Source organism: Callionymus lyra, chromosome 8, assembly GCF_982586985.1.
Source record: "Callionymus lyra chromosome 8, fCalLyr1.hap1.1, whole genome shotgun sequence".
Taxonomy (NCBI): domain Eukaryota; kingdom Metazoa; phylum Chordata; class Actinopteri; order Syngnathiformes; family Callionymidae; genus Callionymus; species Callionymus lyra.
This window is the reverse complement of record NC_141825.1, coordinates 17,949,037-17,975,090: the sequence shown is the minus strand read 5'-3', so window position 1 is coordinate 17,975,090 and position 26,054 is coordinate 17,949,037. Positions and strand designations below refer to the sequence as shown.

Here is a 26,054-nt window from a genome sequence, read left to right as displayed (position 1 = left end):
CCTCTGCAAAAAAATATCGTCGGTTTCTCCTCTGTTTTTCACAGGATTAAGGCCGACTCTTCCCAAGGTGACGGTCACGCCCAGCACACACCAAAACATTACAGCACAAATAATGGATTTCTCTCAGATTAGGAGGATAGATTTTATTTGGAGCGTTGCAAAGTACATTTTATGGATGTTAGTGCTTGTTCTCTCTCATTCACGCCTCCTCTCTGTGCTCCACAAGCAGCTCAGGAGTTCTTTATTCCTTTTGTTTTGTTGTGTGATTTTTTTCAAAATCTTTACCTGAAGTTAATGATAGAAAATGGTTTCGTTTCGGCATTAAAAAAAAAGATACATGGCTATACATATTGTCTCAGGGTTTAAAAAAGATGACTGTATTTCTCAAGTCTTTGAAAGACACGAAATATGTTCACTTTCTAAATCTCATGATGATAAGAATGATAAAGATTTAGGCAGACTAGGTCAGACCAACCCAAGGACATGGATAAAGAAAACTAACGAGAAACTTAAAAAAATGTAAACCACCGTAAGACTTGCTGTCCTTACCAGACATGGAAGTTTGGTGTGGATTCTTCAGTTCTTACCTAATCAGAGAAATAAAACATCACACCCCAGTTAAAAGGTGACAAGAATCCGGGACATGATTTGTTCCAATTCCCACATGGTTGTCTTTCTAACTTACGTAGACAAGGTCACGTATCAAGAGATACAATATAGTTCACAATGGAGTTCTTGTTTCATGCCAAACAAAAGCTTTTCCATGAAAGATTTAAAAAATCCATCAAATTCCTATTGAAGTGCCATAGACTTGCAACTGCTTGCATTGTCGAAACACTCTCTTCGACCTCGGCATTAAAGAAGAAGCGCCACAATGCCTCAAAACTTCATTAACTCATTAATTCTTCCACTTTTTGGTGAAAACCAGGAGTAAGGAGTCTGCTCTTATGTTTCGTGATGTATGTGTAGGTATATCCGGATCTAAACTTACTCATGAAGACTGTATTAGAAGTGTAGAGTACTGCAATCGTTGGGAAAATGCACACACAGTGATGCCAGGTGGGAAATGTAGGACTTGCCTATAAGACATTGACTGATTTCTTTCTAAATTTCAGGTCACTAGTGTCCATACTTGACCTTGTGACAGGATAAACACGACCACAGTAATGCCCCTGGTTAATATATATATATATATATATATATATATATATATTCTGTATATAAAGAACCAGGTTTGTTGCAGTTCCCCTTTTTACCCTTTCTAATTATTATAACTAGTACTAGAGAAAAATGCAGCATACACATTTCAGTTGAGATGATTCTAAATTTCTTTGCGAGACAAAACAAAGAGACTGAGAATTCCAACCATCTTCTTTAAACCCTTGATCGTTCAAAGAGCAACAACTTTTCCTTTCAGATCAGACAAGTCTTAAAACATGGCTTAAAACATCTTTGAAACAAAGAGGAGCACTTATTTCAGTTCATGGCAGAACAGTACTTTCAGTTTGTAGGCAACATATTGAAGTTACAAACCTCAGAGTTTTTTTCTTTCACAGTGGAGGAGAAGCGGCTTTGGATTGAATATTGCATGTAATGGAAGCAGTGTGAATAATATTGCTGCGATGTTCTGTTCAGTTTCCAACTCGGAACGTTTGAAATTTAAAGGGTTTCGTAACATATGGATGGCAAGTCTTGAACGTACACAATGGTTCATGTGCAAAGACGTGCTGCGTTTAAGAAGAGCAAGACAAATCTTCTTTTCGTCTTTGAAAAAGGATCCACAGGAAGTTACACGTTTGTGGAACATGGTCGCTCTGCAGTACGTGACACGAGAGGGCCTGCATCTGCTTGGAAGTTTTGGATTTTGTTTGTAATTAACACCTGACGTTAAAGTATTATTTTTGTGATCCGTTATGAAAACATTTATCTACAACATATCAAGATATGTGTCAAAATCCATCATCTATGTTCCCTCAACTCAACATACAGATGATTTTATCAGCATAAGTGAGTAGTGAAATAGTAAGACAAAATAATTGTCTTATCAAATGTTTTTGCTTGGCTTTACATTTTAAAGATAAGCAGCTGTTTCTAGATATAACTTGTCAAAATCCTTGCCTCTTAAAAGCCAAAGAAGTTGAATTTTTTATTCTTTAAGAAATCTAATTTTCTTTCACTGAGGAAGATACATTCTTTTCTGCATTTGTCAGTCGGTTAACAATATATATAAAAATATTTTAAAGGGATGTGAACAAATATATGAAAGTTAATAGAACAGATGATTCGATTAGAGCTGGATTTAGGGAGGTTTTTTGAGTAAATAGTTATTCATGGCTTCTATATGCTGATCATTAAGAAGTAGCATAAAACTTCAACTCAATTATAAAAAAGCTTTTAAACTCGGCGCCAACAATTCATCCAGCAACCAAACATGAATCTGGTTAGATATTAACCGTCTGCTGCAAGGAGTATTCGGTTTCAGTTGCCATAGTTTTAACTTGTGTGCTTTTCACTGACAGTGGAACGGGAAAACGTCTTTTTGTTTTCAATTCCATGTTGTTTTAAGGTTGCTATGGGAACCTGGTGAAGATTGAATGACTCTGGTTATGCTTTGTTTCATAAAGCCATACGAAATTAGGTAATTGGCGAGGCATGCACTCCCAAAGTGCTTTTATAGTTATCGTTAGTTGTGGCTCATCTCATCTCTGATGAGCTTTAACGTTTGCACAGAATTACAAGATATAAAGTGATGCATGGGTCACATTCTACGATGAGATCGATATAATAGCGGTCAGATCAGAAAAACAAACTTCTGCTGTCAGGTGTTAATTCGGGGTGACCCTGTACAGGGGCGCTGGATCAGTAAGCTGCCGCCGGGAGACTGAAGTTGTTGTTCGCAGCCGTGTCTCCACCTTGGCCCAACAGAGCGAGCGACTCCAGGGAGTGAAAACTGTTCTTATCGAGTCTCGGCGGGCCCGAGTTCTCCACCTTTAAATCGGCTCCCGCCTCCGCGAGCTCGCTGGTGGCGGCGGCGGCAGCGGCGGCCTCGGCCGCCTCCGCACACTCCTCCTTAAACAACCTGTCGTGCTCCATCTTCAGCTCGTGGTAGGATCGGGAGAACATGTGGAAAATGGAGGTCGCGGGGAAGGCCATGATGAGGATCCCACTGAGGATGCTGCTGAGGGCGACCACCTGCCCTGGGATGGATCTGGGCACCATGTCCCCGTAGCCCACCGTCGTCATGGAGATGATGGCCCACCAGTAGGAAGCGGGTATGCTGCTGAAGTCGTGGGTTCCGGTCAGCTCGCTCTCGGCGAGGTGGACCAGCGGCGAGAAAAGCGTGACGGCCACGCAGAGGAAAAGCAGGAGGAGGCCGAACTCCCGAGTGCTCCTTCTCACCGTCAGCCCCAACGTCTGAAGCCCGAGGGAGTGACGGGCCAGACGCATGACGTAGAGAATCCTCAGGGCGCGCAGGATCCTCAGCACCAAACCCAACTTGTCCAAGTAGCCCTTACCTCCTGGCCGCTCGCCGTCCTCGGACGGTTCTTCATCGTTCACCACCAGCGACACGTAGTAAGGCAGGATAGCCATGGCGTCGATGATGTTGAGAGGCCCGCGCAGGAACTCCAGCTTGCTGCGAGCCTGGATGAAGCGCAGGATGAACTCCAGGGAGAACCAGGCCACACACACCGTCTCGATGATGAACATGTTCTGGCACTTGGCGGAACACTCGCCCTGTGGAAGGAGAGACAGAGATTGAGAGTAGGGACGGGAGGAGTTTGGGCTCATGAGCAAGACGGATGAGCCAGAGAAAGGAAGTAAAGGGGAGATGAGAAGACGAAAAACCCCCCCGAGGTCAGAAAATCACCCTCACTAATGATTCATGAATCATTAGCCTTTGCCAGTCAGATTCAAACAGTATCGAGGCAGCGCGAGAGATAAGACAGGAATAGAATCAATCGAGGGAGAGAGTCGAGTCAAGCACCGCTAATTAGTTTCCACCTTTTGATTCACTAACTTCATTATCAAGTTAAGAAAACGTGTGAATGGTTTAACTAAGTTTATTCCAGTGTTATTTTCTTTGTAAAACCAACTAAACAACTGCTCTTAAAACAAAACACAACTTCCATTACCTGCTGATAACCTGCCTAACCTTTATTGTTAAAGTGATAGTTTACCCATAAATTCACTCATTATCTACTAACCAACATGTCGACTAAGTGTTGGGATTATTTTCACAGTAATCTGTTATAGTTATAGGCAAACATGTATCTATCGATCTATCCATCTACCTTAGAAGACAACTGAGCCCCAGTCGATACATTTAAATGAACAAACATTTTTGCCTATAACTCTATAACAGATTCATCTGAATATAATCCTAACCCTTAGTCGACATGTGGGTTAGTAGATAATGTGAGTAGAAAATATATGAATTTTCCAAGTTTTAATCACTTTAATATGAGTTATTTCGTACCAATACCAAACAATTTGCTTGTACATTTAAGTAGTTTAATCAACCCCATTAAACACTATTTATTTTTCTAACAACTCTTCAGTGTGTTGACATTATTTTCATTTGTTGGTAGAATATCATTTCCTTATCTTTGGAAACTAAATTTCCCTGATGCTTTTTCCTTTCATCAAAATTGCTTTTGAGTAATCACACTTATTATTGGTCATGATTATTCACTTCTCCACACAACCAAATGATTCATTCATCGATGGTCAGACAATTGAAAAACAGGATATTTTTGTGGGAATATGAGCGTCCAGAGCCTCCGGGCCACATAGACAAGATCACACTCTCATCGTTGGGAATCACCAATGCTCTTTTAAGGACGGGTTGAAAAACTGAGCCTCTGGCACTAGCTGACGGGGGGTGATACAACACACTTTCTGGTCCCTGGATCATTTCTTCACAGTGCTGCCATCATGACCACAAAACAAGTACATGTGTTGAATCAAAATTCAAATAAACTGAATAGTTATTTTAGAATTAGTTCCACCATGAAGGTTGTGTTACCATCGTTGTTATCTCTATACTATGTGTGTACTGTATGCTAGCCAAATAACTCAAAAACGGATTTACAGATTAAAATAAAACTTCAGGATATATAATGTACAGATGATTTAAGTTCATTTTTCAAATTATAACACATTTAACAAAGCAACATGATCTGATTTTCTTTTCTCCAATAAACTCTTATTTTAACTGTAAAATGAAGGAACTGTAATTATATGCTACTTTAAATTACATTTTTATCAAAACTGACAATTATAGGAACATTTCCAACAACATACAACACTGCAGACAAAAACACAAACAACATAATTAACAACATTGACTTCGATAAAGACAGAATCATCCACAACAAAATCAACGAGGGAATTTTATGTTAAAAGAAAAGTCTTTAAAAAGGGCAGATTAACAAGAACGTCACTTCTGCTATTCAACCTCATTAATCTAAATGTTATTTAAAGTATATTACTTAAACTGACAGGATCAGATAAAAAATGCAACTGAAAACTAACTTTAACCTAGAATCAATGAACGAAGCGCAAGCTACTTATTCTGTGTGTTGTTCAAGCAAACCCCAATACCACTGCAACATTGCTATCAATAGTACCTCAAATGTTGATATAATGTATAATACAGATAAAATAAATGTGTATGAGTTTAAATCCATGTCTTAAAGGAGGTCTGCACTCTCAGAGTACTTTCCTGATGGGACAACATCAATTATAAATGTTACTTTCTCCTCTCATCCCCAACAGCAGGATATAAGCTAAAGCAAAATGTACAATGTCTAGACTTCTTCTTGAGATGTTCCTTTTATCACTCAAGCGACCTCCTCCTCTCTCCTCGCACTGTGTGACTCATCTATTTTCATTCCTCCTCATCATTCTTACCTCTGTTCACCTGCCTCTCCTTCCACCTTCCCATTACTCATCTCTTTTTTCCTTCCACAGCCCTCACCGGACACTCCCTTCCATCCTTTATCTAGTGTCTGTCCCTCACTCTCCTCGCTCTTTCTCCCTTATATCCTTCATCCGTTCATTCACTGTTCCCTCAAGTGAAACATAACTCCCTCAACTGTGTCTCTATTCATGATCCATCATTCACACGCGTGTACGTCTGCTGTCAGGATCATTTATCACTTGGATCTTCTCTGTCTCTGACTCTCAGCTCTAATGTGACTCTTGCAGACTGATGGATGTCTGCGTTAATGCTAGTGTTGTTGGCACCTCATAGTCTGGCATCTATGTCCGGAGCTAGTTTGTGCTAGTTCCCTCCATCCAATCATCCTTGCATCCATTTTCACTGATAACTATCCATCTATCCACCCAGCCATCCATCCAGTCATCCAGTCATCCATCCTTCCGTCCACATTTCTGTCCATTCATCCATTCACACTTTCAATTATCCATCAATCCACCCAATCATCCATCCTTCCATCCACATGTCCATCCATTCATCCATTCACACTTTCAATTATCCATCAATCCACCCAATCATTCATCCTTCCATCCACATATCCATCCATTCATCCATCCTTCCATCCACATGTCCATCCATTCATCCATTCACACTTTCAATTATACATCAATCCACCCAATCATCCACCCTTCCATCCACATGTCCATCCATTCATTCATTCACACTTTCAATTATACATCAATCCACCCAATCATCCATCCTTCCATCCACATATCCATCCATTCATCCATCCATCCAATCTGTCAATTATCCGTCAATCCACCCATTCATCCATCCTTACATCCACATATCCATCCATTCATCCATCCATCCACACTTTCAATTATCCGTCAATCCACCCATCCATCCTTACATCCACATGTCCATCCATTCATCCATCAATCCATACACACTTTCTATTATCCATCAATCCACCCATTTATCCATTCAGTCATCCATAGTTCCATCCAAATGTCCTTTCATTAATTGTTCCATCCATCTAGTTGTCTATTGGCCCTCCATCCATCCATCCATCCGTCCGTCCGTCCGTCCGTCCGTCCGTCCGTCCGTCCGTCCGTCCATCCATCCATCCATCCATCCATCCATCCATCCATCCATCCATCCATCCATCCATCCATCCATCCATCCATCCATCCATCCATCCATCCATCCATCCATCCATCCATCCATCCATCCATCCATCCATCCATCCATCCATCCATCCATCCATCCATCCATCCATCCATCCATCCATCCATCCATCCTTCTATCCATCTAACCATCTAACCATCTCTATTTGTCATACCCAACAGTAAGGCTGTACATGTACTGAGCATATTTTTATTGCATTTGATACATGGCACCAATTTCAATGAGCTGAATGAGACAGCAGGTGGCAGCAGACAGACAGAGTAACGCCAATGACATAATCTCCTTGGCGGAGGGAAAGAAAAAGTAATACGTAAATAAATAGAAAATATATGGATGTAATGGATGTGATTAGGTAAACAAAAGCATAAACAAATAAATCATGAAAAACACAAATTCTTAATTTGTTAATAAATAATAACCTCATAGGTATAAAATGTGTATTTCCACATACGTTTTTGACACTCCAGCAGAAAGAATGTGTAAGTAAACCCATGAATAAAAAAGTAGGACCCCCGTGAAACGTATCTATATTTTGTTGGCCACAGCTTGTTTGTGGTGAGATTTATTAACTGGGGCTTCGACTGCTCTCAAAAAGAAATAGACTTTCTCTGACCATGATTTCTCCAGAGGCGTGAACAACCGCCTGGGGGATATTTGTCCCTCAGCCAACAGACATTTACCAAACTGATGAAACATTTTAAAGTTAAGTTACATTGATTAAACTTCAACTGTAGAACTTTCAACTCCTTGACCATTTTCTCCTTCAGCCTCACAATATTTGCTGCATCATTTCCTCAGTCCCACAGCTAACATTCTCTTTCTCATGAGCACGCTGCTGCTCTTATATTTATTCTTTCCCTCACTGCTCCGGCCCTCAACTGCGCCGACATCGTGACCCATGAGGACGATACAACTCTCTTCTCACCTCCGGCATCGCAGGCCATTTGTTCGAGACGGACCCTTTTCACTTGTCTTTCGAATTTGAAAGTCACACACGCATGGACACACACGCACAGTATCACCCTCGGTCATTCTCCTCTGTGCGACTCCGGCTGGAGCTAATGTTGGTGACAGATAACTTCTTCCCAAATAGTGTTCAACAAAGTATCCGCTCGCAGGGCTTTCACATTACAGCACTATCAAAAGACCTTTGAAGCGTATTAAGATCCTGATGAGGAAAGAATAGTTGGGTAAGATCCTTGAGGGGACACAGTTTTTTTTAAACTTACCCACAACTTATAATATAATATGCCTTTACATTTACCATGATCTACCCGCTGTTTCCCAGGTACAAAAAATACATTTAACATTATTTAATTCACGAGACTCTTAGGGGTCCAAAGGATGGATGGATGGATGGATGGATGGATGGATAGATGGATGGATGGATGGATGGATGGATGGATGGATGGATGGATGGATGGATGGATGGATGGATGGATGGATGGATGGATGGATGGATGGATGGATGGATGGATGGATGGATGGAGGGGGGATGCATGAATGGATGGATGGATGGATGGATGGATGGATGGATGGATGGATGGATGGATGGATGGATGGATGGATGGATGGATGGATGGATGGATGGATGGATGGAGGGGGGATGCATGGATGGATGGATGGATGGATGGATGGATGGATGGATGGATGGATGGATGGATGGATGGATGGATGGATGGATGGATGGATGGATGGATGGATGGATGGATGGATGCTTGGATGGATGGATGGATGGATGGATGGATGGATGGATGGATGGATGGATGGATGGATGGATGGATGGAGAGGGGATGCATGGATGGATGGATGGATGGATGCATGGATGGATGAATAAAGGGACAATAGTCAGCTATAGTGATGGATGAACATTCTGGTGGATACATGGATAGATGCATGGATGGATGCATGGATGGATGGACAGATGGATGTTTTATGTCATATCTATGGTTTGAATTCAATTGGGGTTTGATGTATTTCACTGTTCAGTAGAGTCCTTTTCCCTGTTTTTGCCCCTTTCCTGAGTTGCCCTCCACCCTAAAAACCTTCACTGAGAGGTCAGTAGTCTACACTGATGGACGCGTTAAGTTTAGGTATATGTGAAATCATATATGTCGCTCACTTCTATTGTCGATATCATGACATATGAAGATTAAAGTGTGACCTTTGGAAGGTTTATTTTTGCATCATAAATGTCAACACTTTGTGACACCTTATGGATCTTGAAACTCACCAGAGAAATGCTAAAATTAGACTTCAAGAGTTAAAAAGAGAGAATAATGTCATATTTTGTTCAGAGTATAAAAGGATCTGTCTCCAGACCTGAACCGTGTTTGACAAGACAGTCAGACTATTTTCATGAAATGAATACATGGAACATTGATTAATGCATCAATAACATCATCGACTGATGTCCTATTTTGGGACTTGATGCATCGGATATTATTCTCGACTAGTGAGCATGTGTTTGCTTGATCATGGAAAAATCCTGTAGCGCCGGGCGACGCGTAGGCGGTGTCGCTTACTTTGGCAGGTGTTTATGCGTCTGTCTGTGGGTAGATTAAGTGACCCGGAACAACGTCACAGTGTGGATCAGATGAAAGTAAAGAAAAGTAACTGACACCATTAGAGTCACTGGGGTCAACTTTTGTCTTTTTTTCACTTCTTTTTTTACCATTTTCTTTTAAAGCAACTACTGACTTGAGATTTTTTTGTTGTCTTAAGATGTTCGTTTTATTGATGTAGATGAACCTGTCTAGAAACCAAAACAAAGAGAGTCTCTTCCCAGTGTTCTTACTGGTTTTATCATTTTGTATCATATCAAACATATTTGAGAACAATGTTTGCAAGTCAGTTCAACGTAGAACAGCTACTGTTTTTTGGACAGGAAAAAGTGGTATCAGGCCACTTGGTACCAACACACGAACGAGAATCGTAAATAAACCATGTAAAGGTATAGGTGGGTAACACACCTAATATTTGGGTATTCATCTTTCAGGTTTTTACGGGCAAAATATTGGCGACACAGATATTGATACACTTTAATATTCATCACCAAACTTTTGTCATGAATTACTTTCTATGTGAAGTTTATTGGTGACAACGATAATGTGTAAAATACTGAGTGCATGCTTCTTAAATAAACAAATTATAAATTGAATTAAATATAAAATAAATTTGAGGCAGAGTCTTGAGAGATTGAAAATATATACAATTTAAAAAATATGTAAGACCATACTATTGTTCATCCGATACCCATAACCACTCAGTATCAATACTATCGATATTTTGGATCAATTCTTCCACAACTACGCCACATATTCCTCTTAGAACTATTGCGGGAATAAGGATGAAAGGGAGACATCCTTAGTAAGTCAGACACGCTACCAACCTTTTATATACCATCGCTGACCATGTGTGACATGCCTTTAAGTTGTCAGACAAGAGGAAGCTTCTACTTTTTCAAATTATTTATGAGTCTCGTACATATAGTATCGTATGTCTAGTCAGAAGAATAGTTCTGCACATGTGCCTCCATTAGAGGATTTTAAAAAACGTTTCAATTGTACATTATGTCCCTCTCTATGTCTCTCTCTTCACAGGCAGTTACATAAGTGTCTGAAATACGTTCTCAGAGATCATTGTTGGTGTTATCCCACCTGAATAGATTTGGGCAGAAGGTGGGAACAACCGACATAAGCCATCAATCAGCTTTACCTTGCAGCAGACCTTGAACATACTTTACTGAAAACTGCTTCTCTAATGTGCTGCACTGACCTTGCACTCACTTTTAAAAGCATCTTCCTCATGAAGGACAAGAAAACAAATACGGTGATAAATAAGGATAGGTAAAACAGAAGATAGTGTCGCAGTGCCAAAGATGTTTACGCATCATGAGAAAGATTTGCGAAGTCCATGGGTTCTAATTTTTCCAGGTAATGTCAGATTCTGTAATACATGTTGGAGCACAGATTGTGGAAGATTTACTAAGCTTGAGTGTGCAAATAAATAATCATGAATTGTTGTTGTCTGTTTTAAATGTTGATGTCTTCCTCACCAAGTGGCAGTAAGTCCCTCATTATGTTTAAAGTACTTACTAATTAGGTTATTAAGTTCTCCCTTCTGGATCTCGGCGAAGGAGAGGTTATGAGAGCAGAGTCAATTATAACTTAATAATTGTATGGTTATGGTGAACAAGATCTCTAGAAAAACTAAATGTTTCAGTGGACGGGGCTTAAGTTCATTTTCTAATGTAAATATTTCAATGAAAAGAGAGTTTTGTACAAACAGACACATACTGATGAGTACAATAGAGGTCTAAGATTTATTTAAGACACACTTAAATCAAGACGTTAGTTGACCTTTTAACCAGATTTGATTTAATTGTTTAAAGATGGACAGGTTTAAAGGGATAGAAGCACAAAGTGACAGTGATCTGATAGCAATTTGTAAAAAATAAATAAATAAATAAATAGGTGAAAATCGGATGTATTTGCTGTATGCGTGCACTGTCTACACCCACGGAAAATAGACTTTATATCAATCAGAAAAGTTGTGAAATTAAAATGAATGAAAGCAGCCAAACAAGTCATTTAAGATTCCTTGGTGTAGGTTGTATTTGAGACGGTAAAAAAAAAAATCGAATTATTTGTTTAATGTCAACATTTTGATGTTATTTTGCATCAGAAAAGTTAAACAAATGCTTATAGATTTGAAACCGTCCCTCATGTGTACATCTCTGATAGCACTAGATTGGAAAAATATTTTTGGATTTCCTCAGTGATTACCTACACATTAAAAAAAATGTAGAAAATTACATTTAGGCTAAATATGTCTTAAAAGTTCCAACACTTCAAGTTGTCACTTATGAGAGAATATACAGCAGCGGTGTCGGTTGAATCTGTGAGGTACTAAAGTGTATTTTTAAGAAGCGTGAGAGAGGAAAAGACACTCTTTAAACTTTGATCTGTCGCTTCTTTTGATGATTTAGCAAACGCTAGATTAAATATCAATGTTTGCCAGAAGGCAGAATGCCAGGTTCTCGCTGCAGCCACACAGCAAGAGGGTTCGACTCCGGCCGGCTCAAGGCAACTCTGCGTTTAGAGCTATGGACAAGAATTCTACGAGGTCAAAGTTGTTCCGGATAAAGTTTTTTTGTTCCCAGTCAGTATTAAAAGAAAAGGATATTGTCCACAAGCTCAGACAGATACTCGTTCTAACAATAGACACCAGTCGTGTTCTCAGCGACTTCATTTACACGACTCTCGGATTCCTAATTCCACAGTATTATGTCTCACGTTCGGCCCTCGCTTCTACCACATAAACACCTCATACTTCCCTGTTCTCCGCCGTAATCCAACCTGGCAGCCGCGCGGTGCATAACGGCTCATTTTCAGATAGACCATAATAGGCTTGAAATCTGTTCCACACTGATACAGTCAAACAAGGTGATGCCGAGACTTATGGAGATGAGGCTGGTGGAAGCACCGTCACTGTAACTCTCAGTCCTCCAATGACGTCTGATAATTGAACACAGCTCAATTACGCAGCCGTTCGAGGGTCTCTGATGATGTACGCATTTTTTATGGACCTCTATATTTCCTCATCCACGCTCGCCCCTGGAACATTGTGCCGCAGCAGAAAGGTCATGTGATCGTGGCGATGTACACGATCGGCAGTTGTAATAGCAGTGATAAACACACGTTCAGTTGGATTTTTGGCAGCGGCTCGTTCTCCTCGCGCTCCTCCTCTGCACCTGTTCGCAACGTCTGTTTACCTTCTTTGATTTATGGCCGAGGTGACGGCGTCTCTTTCCCACCACTGAACACACATCTATTATAGTGTCCGGTCTCGTAATGATGAGGTGAGAAAGATGCGGATCAAGAACACGGTGATGAGACTAATTAACGGACGACACTGAAGGTCAGTGTTGGTTCGACTACATTTGGATGTTCTACATTATCCACACACTCACACAATGATCAGTTTAGGGGACATTGGTTGCGGCAGGAAGAGATCCTTAAAGTAAAAAGTTAACAAATACGATTATTTTGTACTTTCGCCAAAAAGTATTATTTATAACTAATTCAACTATAACATTAATTAAACGAAATAACCTTATATTAATAACTTGGATTGTTCGGCTCCAACAGCCCTTACCACATAAATCAGTTGGGCTTTATGGTCCTGGGGCCAAATCTGGTCCTTTAAGTCATTTTACGTGGCCCGTCTGGATGGTTGGCTCAAAATAAACGTAGATATTAATGTTTACATTGTCATTTGCACCCATGAAGATGCTATTGGAGGAGGAAGGAGTTTGTTCGATTTAGGCAGACAAACACAAAGATAATAAGGATCATTTGAGCTGAAAGAACTGAATGACATATAATAACAAAATAAAAATAAATTAAATACAGAATTGCTGCTATGTTTGTCACTGTGTTGTTGTCATGGCCTTTTAAAGTTTTCTAATTTGTATGTATTTTAACTGTGTTTTGTTGTTTAAGCGCCTTGTGGTCTGTGAAAGGCGCTTTACAAAACTTACTTACTTCTACTGCCTATTAAATTAATGTATCGGACTGATGGAATATTTTGGCACCTTATGTTGATTAAGAAAGCTCAAACATTTTGTTGACTCTCTATTTCAACTATTGTTCCTACTGTAGACGTCAACTCTGACTTGGGACCAAAAGAAGATTGAAGAATTGTCGCTCAATTTCCATTCAAAGACAGGTTAAGGAGGTTAATCCACCTGGACGGGGATCGGGAATCTCTCTCATAAAATGGAACATTTAAAAAGATTTAATGGAGCCCTTGTAATTATATTTTGAGGAACCTAAACTTTTCCCCAGATTTTTGATCGTCGAGGAATATCAGTTAAAAAAAGAAATTTGAAATCAAAAAGTCAACGAAATTTCCACTTTGCTTCAGACTTCTGTACTGTTCGACTTTAACTTGGACCTTTTGATTTCATGATATTGACCCAGTAGGTAAATGGCTCTGTGAATAACCAGTGTATAAATGGCGACATTTTGGTGGTGGATCTGGAATACTACATGGATACACAAAACAAGACCATGAATATGTGTGGTGAGGGTCATACCCTTCTGCCACCTGCTGTCTGATTAGACTCCTTTGAATTAGACTATCGTATTAAAGTAATTTAAAATAATAAAATGATGTATCCAATTGTATAGATATGATAACAAATATTGAGTGATATACAGTATATGCTTATAATAAGACTTTTGCCATAACTCTGAAAATGTAAAGGGTAATAGTTGGAACAGGAAGGCGCAGCAAACATCACAAAGTCTCAATGGAAGAGCGTCAATCATACACCTGCGTCTATTGTGTTTGCTCACCCAGGATGTGTCCTTTCGCAATAAGATAAATGCCACATCTCAGTGGAGAACAAGCGTTGAGTCGATCTGAAAACGTGTTGGGACTCACTTTGCACAGCTTAACTCTGGAGTTCAGCCACTTCATCGCCTCCTTCCATCAGTGTGATGGATGTCCGGAGTAATTATCGAACAGCAAATCCCGCTCTAATTTATGACATTAAAGGACAGAAAATGGCAGCTTTCATTACTCTGCGGGACAGAGGATGAGTGTATTACAAAAAAACCTCTGATGAAGCCTTTCAAAAAAAACTTGGATATCGAAGCCATAAATCCACTTGACATTCAGCAAAAAAATGTGATGTCTGCAGGAAGTGAAGTTGTAATTCCCAGAAAGTTTCTGCTTTGACATTTAGACAGAACAAGATTAAAAAAAAGATTGAACATGTCTGCATAGATCAGCTACTTTCCTGGAAGTGCAAGGACTTTCTCTCAAGGCTGGATGTGGAACAACTGCTTTTACTGATGGTACAATTGACTTCGAATCAGATTGGTCAACTTCAAAAATTATTTAATACAACAAAGAAATCAAGAAAGTCATCTGGATTTTGACAGGCTTGTTCTCCCCCTAACTTTTCTTTAATTATCTAATTATTACTCCATAGTTACATAAAACTAGCTTAGCAGATCGGTTATGATATGTCAGCAAACTCAATGTACCATATTTTCCGCACTATTAGGCATACCAGATTATACACACATTATTCACAGACAAGCAGTGGCAGTAATATCACTCGATAGATATCCGCCATGATGTGACGTGCGTCGTAAATCCCCCCTGTGATGATGCAATGACTGAATCCCGCCCACGGCGAGTCGGCTCAGTCATGAAAGTGTTTTTAAACAAGTCCACCACCAGGTTATGTTCATATATAAGGCGCTCCAGATAATAAGTCGTTTTTTGAGAAAATTAAAGGCTTTTAAGTGCGCCTTATAGTGCGGAAAATACGGTAGTCAGAAGAAAGGTTCCTTTGATGCAATTCTATCTAAAAACTGTAATAGACTTAATCATAGCTGAAATGATTCAGTTGTAATAAAGGATGATTTCTAAATGACAAGTCTACACTTATGACAAACTTTGTGACCACCTTCTTGGTTGAACAAAAGCTGGCAGACAATCATCAATCCCATTTTCTTTCTTGCACCCTTGATCAATTCCAGAAACCTTTCAGCCCCATTTAGGCTGATTGAAAAAGAAAATGGTTTCAAACTAAAGTCAATCTCTTCTCTAGAGCTCATTCCCGTCTCCTGCTCCTCTCATTTCCACCACGGATGGAGATTACTTGGGACTAGTGGCTTCTTAATAATATCTAAAATTATGGCTTGATTCCAAACTTACTTTTTTCCCATTATGTGGATATCTTGTCAAAAAAACCTCAGGGTTGAACTGAGATTTACTTCAGAAACAAGCATTGTTTTAACCATGTCTCTTCCAATCTGAAACAACTCCTCGGCCTGTTGTATCTTATCTTATCATCTTATGTATTTCATTCCATTCAGTATTGTGTACTGTGGTTACGTTATTATTATTATCTGCCTTCTTGTCCAGGGCTACCTTTTAAAAAAGACATCAATCACAATGGAACTCTCATGGTTAATTATAGCATAGGTTGAAAAAAAAACAGGCCAATATAGCTGACCACAGTTTAATCTCTTAAGGGAAACTGATGTGTTGATTAAAGTGTGTCTTAAATAGATCTTGAATTGTATTCATCAGTATGTGTCTGTTTGTACAAAACACTATTATTATTGAAATATTTACATTGGGAAAACTTGCTTAAGCGGAGGAGTGAAGCCATTATTACATCATAATGGTCTCTGCTCTTGTAACCTCTCGTTTGCCAAGATTTCAGAGGGGGGGGGGGGAGAACTTTATAAGGTAAATTCAAAACATGGTCATTATGAGGGACTTACAGCATCTTGGAGACTTTGAAACATGGGAGCGAGTCAGGAGAGTTAGGTTTTCAAATGAGTTGCCCTTTAAGCCTGAGCAGCTGTTACCTTTAGTTTAGTGTTATGCTAATAATTAATGTGCCCATCCTGTAGTGACCCATAAAGCTTGTTATTCTTCTACCATTTTCAATCGCTCTTTTCAATCTAATATCATCTACAACACATGTGTCAAACTTATGGTCTTAGGGTCAAATGGCCAGCCAAAGTCATTTTTTGGCTCATATCAAGTAGAGTAATGTTCATGTTGACACGGTGACCTATAAAGATGCTACTGTTTAAGATAAGATAAGTAACTGAAGTCATTGATGTCAATAATTATAGAGAAGTCCGATTCCAGTAAAAAAAAATCTCATTATGAAGGAAAAGGAATTTTCTTGGATAAACTAAGAGATAATGATGATAAACATAGAAACCAAAGTATCTGTCATGATATCATAAAGTACACGTTAGATAAGGCGATCTCTCTTCATATTCAGGAAGGTCTGTTCCCGTGTCGCTGCTTCTTGTTGTCTCACTATCCACCTGCTTGTTCACAACAGTCATTTTGTTGTGAGGCTTTTCGTGCTGTTGCTCTTCCTCTGAAAACATTTCCATGAGCACATTCTGGTCTATAATTCTCTTGACGGAAACAGACGGATATTCTCCGCCGAAGCCTTTTTGTCAACAACCCATCATATTATTAGCAGCAGTGGTTGGAAGTCTGTACACAGCTTTTGAAAAACGATTTGAAAATACATACTTGTAGAAAACAAGACACATTTATAACAACAACAAAAGTATGATTAATAATAAACAAGGCTTCTGCTTCATCTCATGACTGTCTTCATCTTTGTCCTTTTTAATTTGTTTTACTTATTCATCATAAGACAAATAAAGTCCAGGTGTCGAACTGCAACACTTCCTACCAAATTTCACAAGTTATTAAAAAATATTAAAAGTTGAAGGTGACTCACACTTTACTTTTGGCTCCTACATGCATAACTCGGAACAAAAGAGTGACTCATTTTTTCCACCGGCTGGGTTTCAATCAAGGTTTTGCGATTCTTAAAGTAATATTTCTAAAATGTAAAAACTGTTTTAATGTCTTTTCATGAGGGTTGTTTTGGGCAGGAGCCTCCCACGAGACTCCACTGCAGTGAGATGTGCAGTCAAAACATTGGTGTTTACGATCTAACTTTGCCATAATATTTAAGTAGGAAGTGCGATTCTAAGAACAGACACAGTCTCTCTCTCATCCTCATGAATCGTGCCACGTTTAGAATAAAGATAATTCAGTTGTTTCAATTAACATTTCTTATTGTGTTATTTTGACTCCATTTAACCTTTAATTACATAAAAAAACTACAAATATTTAGTTGTAAATTACTGTTTTCAATGCTCCTCTGAAAGACAAAAATCTTCTAGTCTCTCGTTCTGCAGTGACATTTGTTATTTCAAGCCTTACAGATCTACTTCAAAGAGCACACTGCCTTCAAATACTCTTGACACAAGAAAATGGCCGAAAGAGACGCTAAAATTAGAAGAAGAAATTGAAAGAATAGTCAAGATGAAGGGAGTCGATATGGTGACAGTTAGATTTGAGTACTTTGGGTCAGTTTCTAGAGAGAAGGGAGGTGAAGAAGAGAGTGCAGATAGGGTGGAATGAGTGGACATGATAGAACAGAGTCAGAAGGAGAAAGTGTGAAATAGAAATGGGACAGTAGTGGGACCTGTCGAACTCAATCACAAGGTTCTAACAGCTTTTCACAATATTAGCCTAAGGCTGAACAAAATACACAGTTAACTAACTTTACCCAACAGAAAGTAGGATTCTGCTGATATTGTTCTTTCATTTTTGAGGACTTCAACTATTGGCTTTGGGTTTGTTACCCGTTACCAAACAAATGTATTTTTGTTTCGCATTATTTACTTAGAACCATCTGGCGGAGCCACATCAACTGACTATGCGGGCCAGATTTTGCCCTAGGACTTAAGTACGACACATGTGCTCTATGTTGACACAAAAACAGGAAGCAGATTTTAAGCGGAAGAGTTAAAACTACTGAGGTTTATGACAAGGAAAGAGGATATTATTATCACAGTGGACGTCTGAAGAAATGTGGGACAGTCATCCTGGTCCAAAGGGGAGACAGTGGACAAGTATGGGGGAGAATGAGGGAGGTGGAGATGCCAGGTTAAGTGAGAAGGCGGAGACTACAAATAAGGGTTGTGGACTTGTGACTCTGTTGGAACCAAATGTTTGATGTATTTTGGTTGGAAGTAAAATGTAAAAAGTCCCCTGTTATTTTGAACTACCCTGTGCAAGGATATAGTTCTAAGCTGTCAAGCAAATACTCAGAAACCTACATGGACAGAATCAAAGGCCTCACAGTTGGTAAACAAAGCAGTTCCACAAGCCGACTTCATCACATTATACATATTAGTTTGGGAAACGCGTGTCTGCTCCTCGGCACAATTTATGCACAAATGTCATTTTCTTTCACACACAGTAACTCCATTTTGATTATTCCCCAGTGTTTACTGACAGACAGTGGACAGGCCTCGGTGAGCAGCTCTGGCTTCATTATCCTATACCGCCATGGGTAGACACAGATCGGAGGACACGCACTGCTGGCAGACACAGCCGCACAACACGCAAAGAACCGCACACTAGATTGAGATTCAGCTGCACACACTTCTTATTCTAATTCTGAAACAGTTTCGCTGACTTGACAAGAGTATAATGAGTCAGCGGACAGGCGCGAGGGATTGCCCTATCTGTCTATAAATATAGGGATTTTGTCTCTTTTATGGCAACGTATAGTTACCGTGGAATGTTTAAGAAGGCAATGTATCACATCAAACATTCCTGTTAGTACCCTCGGGTGCACACATGTGTGCCTACTGCATAGTAATAATGGAGTCTTCCCTCTAAGACACCGGTATGACAAAACCTGATGTGGAAGGATAAAAGTAAGTGGTACTAAGCTTGTCATCACTTACCCTGTCTTCTTCCTCTCTGAGGTCTGGCATGGTGCTGATACACAAGCTGATAACTGTCACCGCCACCATTATCACCGACAGACATGCAAAGATCTTCCCAGGTATCCCGGACTGAGGGTTCTCCACCATGTCTCTCAGCCAGTTCATGACTTTGCGGTACCTCGTCTCCTCCACCGGCACCCGCTGCATGGCGTTCCTCTGCCGGCGCTCCTCCTCCCGCCGCTCCTGCTCGTTCACCTCCTCGATACGAGTGAACATTTTCCTTTTACAGCAGCGCTCCATGTAAGCTATCTCTACCCCCCAGTAGGTGAGCTCGTCATGTAGGGACAGGACACACATCTCTCTCAGCAGCCGGAGCTTTCCGGCAGCCAGAAAATTAAGGATGACCCTAAAGGCAGAAGGTGATCGATCGAAGAAGAATTCCTTTCTGGCTTCGTCGTAGTCATCACAGATACTGGCGATGTCCTCAGGCGACCTGCAGTCACACAGTCGGCCAAGCCTTGTAAGAGGAAACTGCTCTAAGGTAGTCCAAGGAAAGGTGTAACGGTTCCCTCCAACATTGATCACCGCCAACAAACGGTGATCGACTGAGATGAGGTCCTCTGGGCGCCGTATGAACTGAGCCCTCTGGTAGTGTACACCCTGTAAGGAGAAAATACCATTCATCAGTTCACAAATGGTGATGATATCTGCAACTTGAGCAAAGTATCCTACATCGCCTTGGGGAGAATCATATACAGCGTCATGTAACACATCCTATCATTTGTTATTGAAGACGTCTATGATTTCCCAATGGAATGTCAGTCCTATAAGATGATGATTCCACTGTTGACACCATGGCAGCTAGTTAGGGCGAGACCATGACAAAAGCTTAGCAGACAAGTAGTTAATGAAGCCTCATGAAACAGCTTTGTAATGGAAAGTGAAGACACTGTATCATGATACTGACTTTAAGCACCGTATCCTATTTTCACTACAACTTGGAGAGAATCTTCTAATGCATCAAACATCACATCCTATTATTTTTTTTATTATCGGCTTTTCAACAATTTCCCAATGGAAAATACAGTCTTGCTAGATTCTTTAAGGGAGTCAGATGAAGATTCTATTCTTGATGCCATATGGAAAACCCTCTGGGAACTACTCACCAGCTACGGGGCTAGACCAAGGCATATTATGTATTATGATACAGTGTCTTCATTTTGATGACATGTGTCTCCTTGAATTATTACTGCTTTTGTAAGGATGTGACGGCAGTTGCGTTTTTTATATGAGCATCAACTTGGTTATTGGTTCACACTGTTAATATTATGAAATGTGGTCCAAGCAATACATTTCACCAAGAAATGGAGAGGCTTTTATATATGTAATAATTCATCTTGAACGACAAACATGAATGAGAAAACAAATAATAAGACACCTCAAAGTAAAGCAAGTTTTACCTTGATGGTCTCAGTTTCAGGGATCTCGGTGAAGATGCGATCAAGACTGCTGTCGTCACTGACTGATAGATTACTGAAGTCATGGTTGGCATTACTGATGATGGGCATGGCGGCATCTGGAAAGCGTGCTGCTCTGGATTTGGCAGCTCTGATCAGACGATTACCGCTAAATTATTCTCTGGTTGAGAATTCCAGCTTCGGGGTGCCCGAACTGCTGCCTTCAGAGCAAAAGCCGTCCTGCCTGAGCCAGCTGGAGCTTTCCGTCTTTTTGGTCTCACCGCCCCTCATAACCATCAATCTCTCCTCTGAGACACATGACTCCGGCCTTTGGCTCCTAACTATCGGAGGATGATGGATGTTAGGAAACCAGCTCCAGCATTTGTTTGTGGTTGAGTTGTTTTGGATTTGTCAGATGTCCAGAATAGACAGAGGTGATGTGTTCACACTCCCAGCGGCTCTGTGGGAAATCCTGGTTTGATATAAGTCAGTGGAAATGGAAAAACCGGGATACAAGTGGGGGGGCTCAGCGTTGATCGCAGCTGGACATGTCAAATAAGAAAATATGCTGTACAGAGATGTCCAGGGACGGAGGTTGATCCTTTCTGTATCCTCGACAGGATTAGAGTGGGTTTCAACACATGGTGGCATCATGAAGGCACTAAGACTGCAAAAGATGAACAGAGAGATGAAGGTCAGGAAGGATAACGAGGGCAGGAAGCTGTCGGTGTCATGTCGACAAATAACTTTAATAACAAAGAATACAATTCTATTACATTGGCGATGAGACGGAACAGTTCACTGGCAGAAATAGCAGCAAATTAGGTCCAGAATCATTTTGGCAATACGCCGAAACTCTTTGGCATTGGTTGAGATTTGAGTTGCCCAGAATAGCTGTTATTTAGCATAGCGCTCGGTCATGATAATTCTTTAAAACACATTTGGGTCATCATAGGATGGTGAACAGGTTTTAAAAAGGTTCAAACAGCATCTTTTAGCTGGCTTTCCTGGCAGTATGTCAAAACCAAATGCACACCGGAATTTAATTGATCTTTCTGTTAGATATTGGGCCTTGCTAGGAAATAACTTAGTTTCTCATTAGAGTTAAATTACCAAATGAAAATGTCAAATCATCCATTAAACACGTTGCCAAGCAACTTTTATACAAAACATTATTTTGTGAGAATATAATATTAATAATAATAAGAAACGCATTGAGAAATACAGAACTGTTGCAACTATGCTTGTGAATAGGATGAAGCTAATTTATTTTTTCAACATTACTTCACACTTGAATAAATATAAGGCAAATGTTTACCTGCAGTTGATAAGCCATCAGTATATGGATTCAAGGATCAATATGTTTAAGAGGGCTTCACTCCGGCCGTGACAAATTCATGGAATGTGTGATTGGACCATCTAAAGTACTGGTCTGCATCAGCACTGGGCAGTAATTTAGATCCAGGAAAAAAGGTCTTGCATTGGAGGAAGTAATAAATCACCTGTGTCACCATGATGGTGTTTCATTTTCACCTCACTGGGAGAGTAGACCATGATAAACTATTTAGCCATCGATTTGTTTTCTCAAGGGAAGAGATTTTTTTTTTCCCTCCGAAAGAAAGTTCAGAGCATGTTCCTCGGACACAAGGAGCTGAGAATTACCATCGACACATTCTGGAAACTGAAGAGATTTAGATTCGGGTAAATTGCGGTTTTATTGATTGATTTCTGAGAGTGGGATTTTCATTTGAAATGCTGTGTAGGGCCGGCAGTTCAGACAAATGAATGAATCAGCGTCAGGGCGAAGGAGCGAATAGGCATAATCAATTCTTTTCATGGATCACTTCAGTTAACTTGTGTCAAACTATTCTCAGGCTATATTTATCAAAAAGTTGGCAACGTGACCAGGCTGAAGACTTAGTTAATGATTCTTGTGTCTTCTATCTGCTTTATTTTGTCAGCAGGCCTCTTGTTTTATGTATCTTTTCTCTCTCTAGTGAGTGTCAAAGTGCACACAAAGCGGATCATGTTTCTTTTAAAACCTGAAATACGTCTATAACTCAGTGTCAGAAACTCAAAAAAGGTGCCGGAACGTAGATTTTAACAGATGCCAGTACGGCTCTTCTCTGTCCACTAATAACTTGTTGATCCTGTTGTTGTTGGATTATTTTTCGACCTGGTTTAGCTAGTTCACAAACCTTGTTCATTGTTCTCTTCTAAGGTTTAAATTTTTCGTCTTTTTAGTTCTGCTGCTGTTTCTATTTTCCCTCATTTTCGGGTCCAGCCACTCCTTTATTTGGATACCCTTATTATTTGTACCACTATATACCCTATACTGTTTAAGTCAGAGATTATTATCGTCCAAATTTAGAACAGAAAACCAATAATAACAGATGTACAATAATTCTTATTCGCAAATAATCCGCTCTGCGTGATCAATATACTTGAAAAAAGTATGATTATTTGATCATACCATGACTGCGTAGTTGTGTTTTCCTGACTAAAACTGGGATCATTAGGAGCTATGGTCAGTGGTCAACTGTAGCCCACAACATACTGTATAACATAGCATTGTTGTTGACCATGGGTTTAAGGTTTGATAAAAGTGTTTTGGATTGAAACTATTTTTGTTTGTAATTAGGATTATTAAACATTTATCCATATCTGAGCACCTGATTACCACAATATTCTGTTATAGATAACGGAAAATAAAATATTGTGGTCAATATTTGGCCTAAAGTGATAGTTCACCACAAATTCAGATTTCTCTCAATTTCTAGTGACCCTCATGTCGATTTAGAGTTGGGATTATCAATCCGATCATTTTTAGGAAAAAATGCTAATGTAGCAACTGAAGCTAAGTTGTCTTCGTCTTCCACTTTGTCCAAAAAGACACATCCAAATACCTCTATTCCGCTCGTCTGTAAGGTCCGTCTTGTATTGAAGCATCGACATGAGAAATGGTTCGGAAAAAAACCCAAAAACAAGTCTATATTTAAACCTTTTTTCTTCCACGATTCCAGTCTATCAGCGTTAATCTTGCACATGTGCACGGACACTGGGGATGTGTTTCAATGAGGAAGCTCACAAACTACCTCAAAATATAGACTTACTTAAGTTTTTTCAGGGGAAAAAATGATCTTGTCGAGGCTTCAGTACAAGAGGAACGTTACAGACGAGCAGTATGGAGGTATTTGGATGTTTTTAAGTGTCTTTTTGGGCAAAGATGAAGATAACTTCATAAAATGAACATACATTTTGGCTATAACTCTAAAAAGGAACAGATTAATATGAAATAATCCCAACCCTTATTCGACATGAGGGGGATTAGAAAATGCGTTTGTATCCCTTCAACATAATTGGGGAAAATCCAGTTGATTTTTTTCACATTTAAATTTAAATTGTCTTTTTCAAATAAAGCTGTATTTTTTTAGCTTCTTGTCTTGTGTCTTCCTGCCATGTTCATTTGCTGGGCTAATGTTATATTCATGGACATGTGGGCAGGAGCTGATGGAGGGACCTGCAGTTCACATGGATCATGTTGCCTACATATGGTGAGCACTCATCACATATCCCTACGAATTATTTCCCTGCAGACTCAGGTCTAAAGAAAAAAAAGAATAAGATAAATCAAACGTGTCTAGAATGCATGCATCACCTTTCATAGATAGTGATAGTTGAGAAGAACTTCAGTACATGCATGTTATACATCTTTTTTTTTTTAAATAAAAAAAAACAACGTTGAAGACATGAGAAGTTAAGATGCACACAATGCAGTCAGACACCCGTGTAACTTATAACGAGCTGCTCACCCTTCTGAGCCTCAAACTCATCCGCAGATCTGTCCATCCTGTCCGGTTCATCATCCACCCCCTCTGGACCGGTTCGGCACTAAAAGAGTGTCGTTATCCATCCTCGGCCGCCACGTGTGGCAGCGCCGGCGGTGAGCATGATCCAAGTGCGCACCAACACCAGAGACGGACGGGTCGTGGTGCGCCAGTGGTGTTGAAAGTGTCCCGTTACAGCTCAGTTAGTGTTGCTGCTGCAGGAGCAGCAGGGGAGGGGGAGCGAGGAGGAGGAGGTGGAGGAGGAGGAGGAGGAGGAGAAGGAGGAGGAGGAGGAGGAGGGATGGAGCCGCAACAGAGGAGACTCCGTCTGCGTCCAAGTTCAAGTTTGCGTAAAGGTGACAGGAGTGCGCTGGGAGAGCAGAGAGTCCCTTCGCAGTCATGTGGGAGGAGAGTGTTCCCATTCAGTTTTTTTTTTCCTTCTCTCTTTCCCTTCACCACTCCAAGGACGGATCTTTCTGGTGTTGCCCGGTCGCTGGATGCGCAACAGGGGGCGCGGTTCTCCCCCAAATCGCATGATGGATGGATAGAATCTGCAGGAACGAGAGTTCACAGTTTGTTTTTGTTCAGGACTATAGTAAAAACGAAAGATAAATCCAAAACAACTTCAATTATTCAAGGGGTTGTATTTGATGATGATGTCAGGGGTGTCAGACCGAATCCCTCAAGGACTCAACATTTTAAACAAAAAGTATAAAATAATGTTCATTAAAGAATCTATATATTGCCTTTTAGAATTGTTCATGTGCCCGGTCTATTAAATAAATGCTTTTTTAAGCTTTTCTTTTAACATTTATTTATTGTTTTTATTAGGTTGTGGTGTTCAATGTTCTATTTATATTAACACAATTACATAATGTTAAGTAAGTAAGTCATTTTTATTTATATAGCGCTTTGCCAGACCAGGGTCACAAAGCGCTTAAACAATCAAAACAATACTCAATAAAGTATATACTTTAAAGGTCAAGATAAAACTGAAAACACAGGAGTTCCAGAAAATCAAGGAAAAGCCTGAACAAATAGAAACGTCTCAATACAATGAGTTCTGTTTAATTTTCGTTAAGCTCATTAATAAAATATGGATGATTTCTAAAAACAATTAATGCCTATCCCCCAGTTACATCAAGTTACTGAGACCTTGGCTCATGCACGCTTGCTCCTATACAATTTGTTATATTTGTACTTGTCAGTAGTTGCAAAAAGCCTTTCAAAGCTTAAAAATGAAAACCAGTTACTAATAAAATATATTTTTTAATAGCAATATGAAGTAAAGCAAAGTCTTTAAGCATAGCATCGAATTGAA

The 26,054-nt window shown here is 39.9% G+C and overlaps 1 protein-coding gene across 1 annotated transcript; it reads right to left on the bottom strand.

Annotated features, from left to right (window-relative positions):
• Positions 1-128: 128 nt before the first annotated feature.
• On the bottom strand, positions 129-25,284 carry kcng4a (potassium voltage-gated channel, subfamily G, member 4a). The gene is made up of 4 exons (XM_087797538.1): positions 24,719-25,284; positions 20,910-21,573; positions 19,468-20,109; positions 129-3,735 (listed from the first exon to the last, which is right to left on the bottom strand). The coding sequence occupies exons 2-4, from the start codon at positions 21,015-21,017 to the stop codon at positions 2,860-2,862; spliced, it is 1,626 nt and encodes a 541-aa protein (XP_087653664.1). The 5' UTR covers positions 21,018-21,573; positions 24,719-25,284; the 3' UTR covers positions 129-2,859.
• Positions 25,285-26,054: the final 770 nt, after the last annotated feature.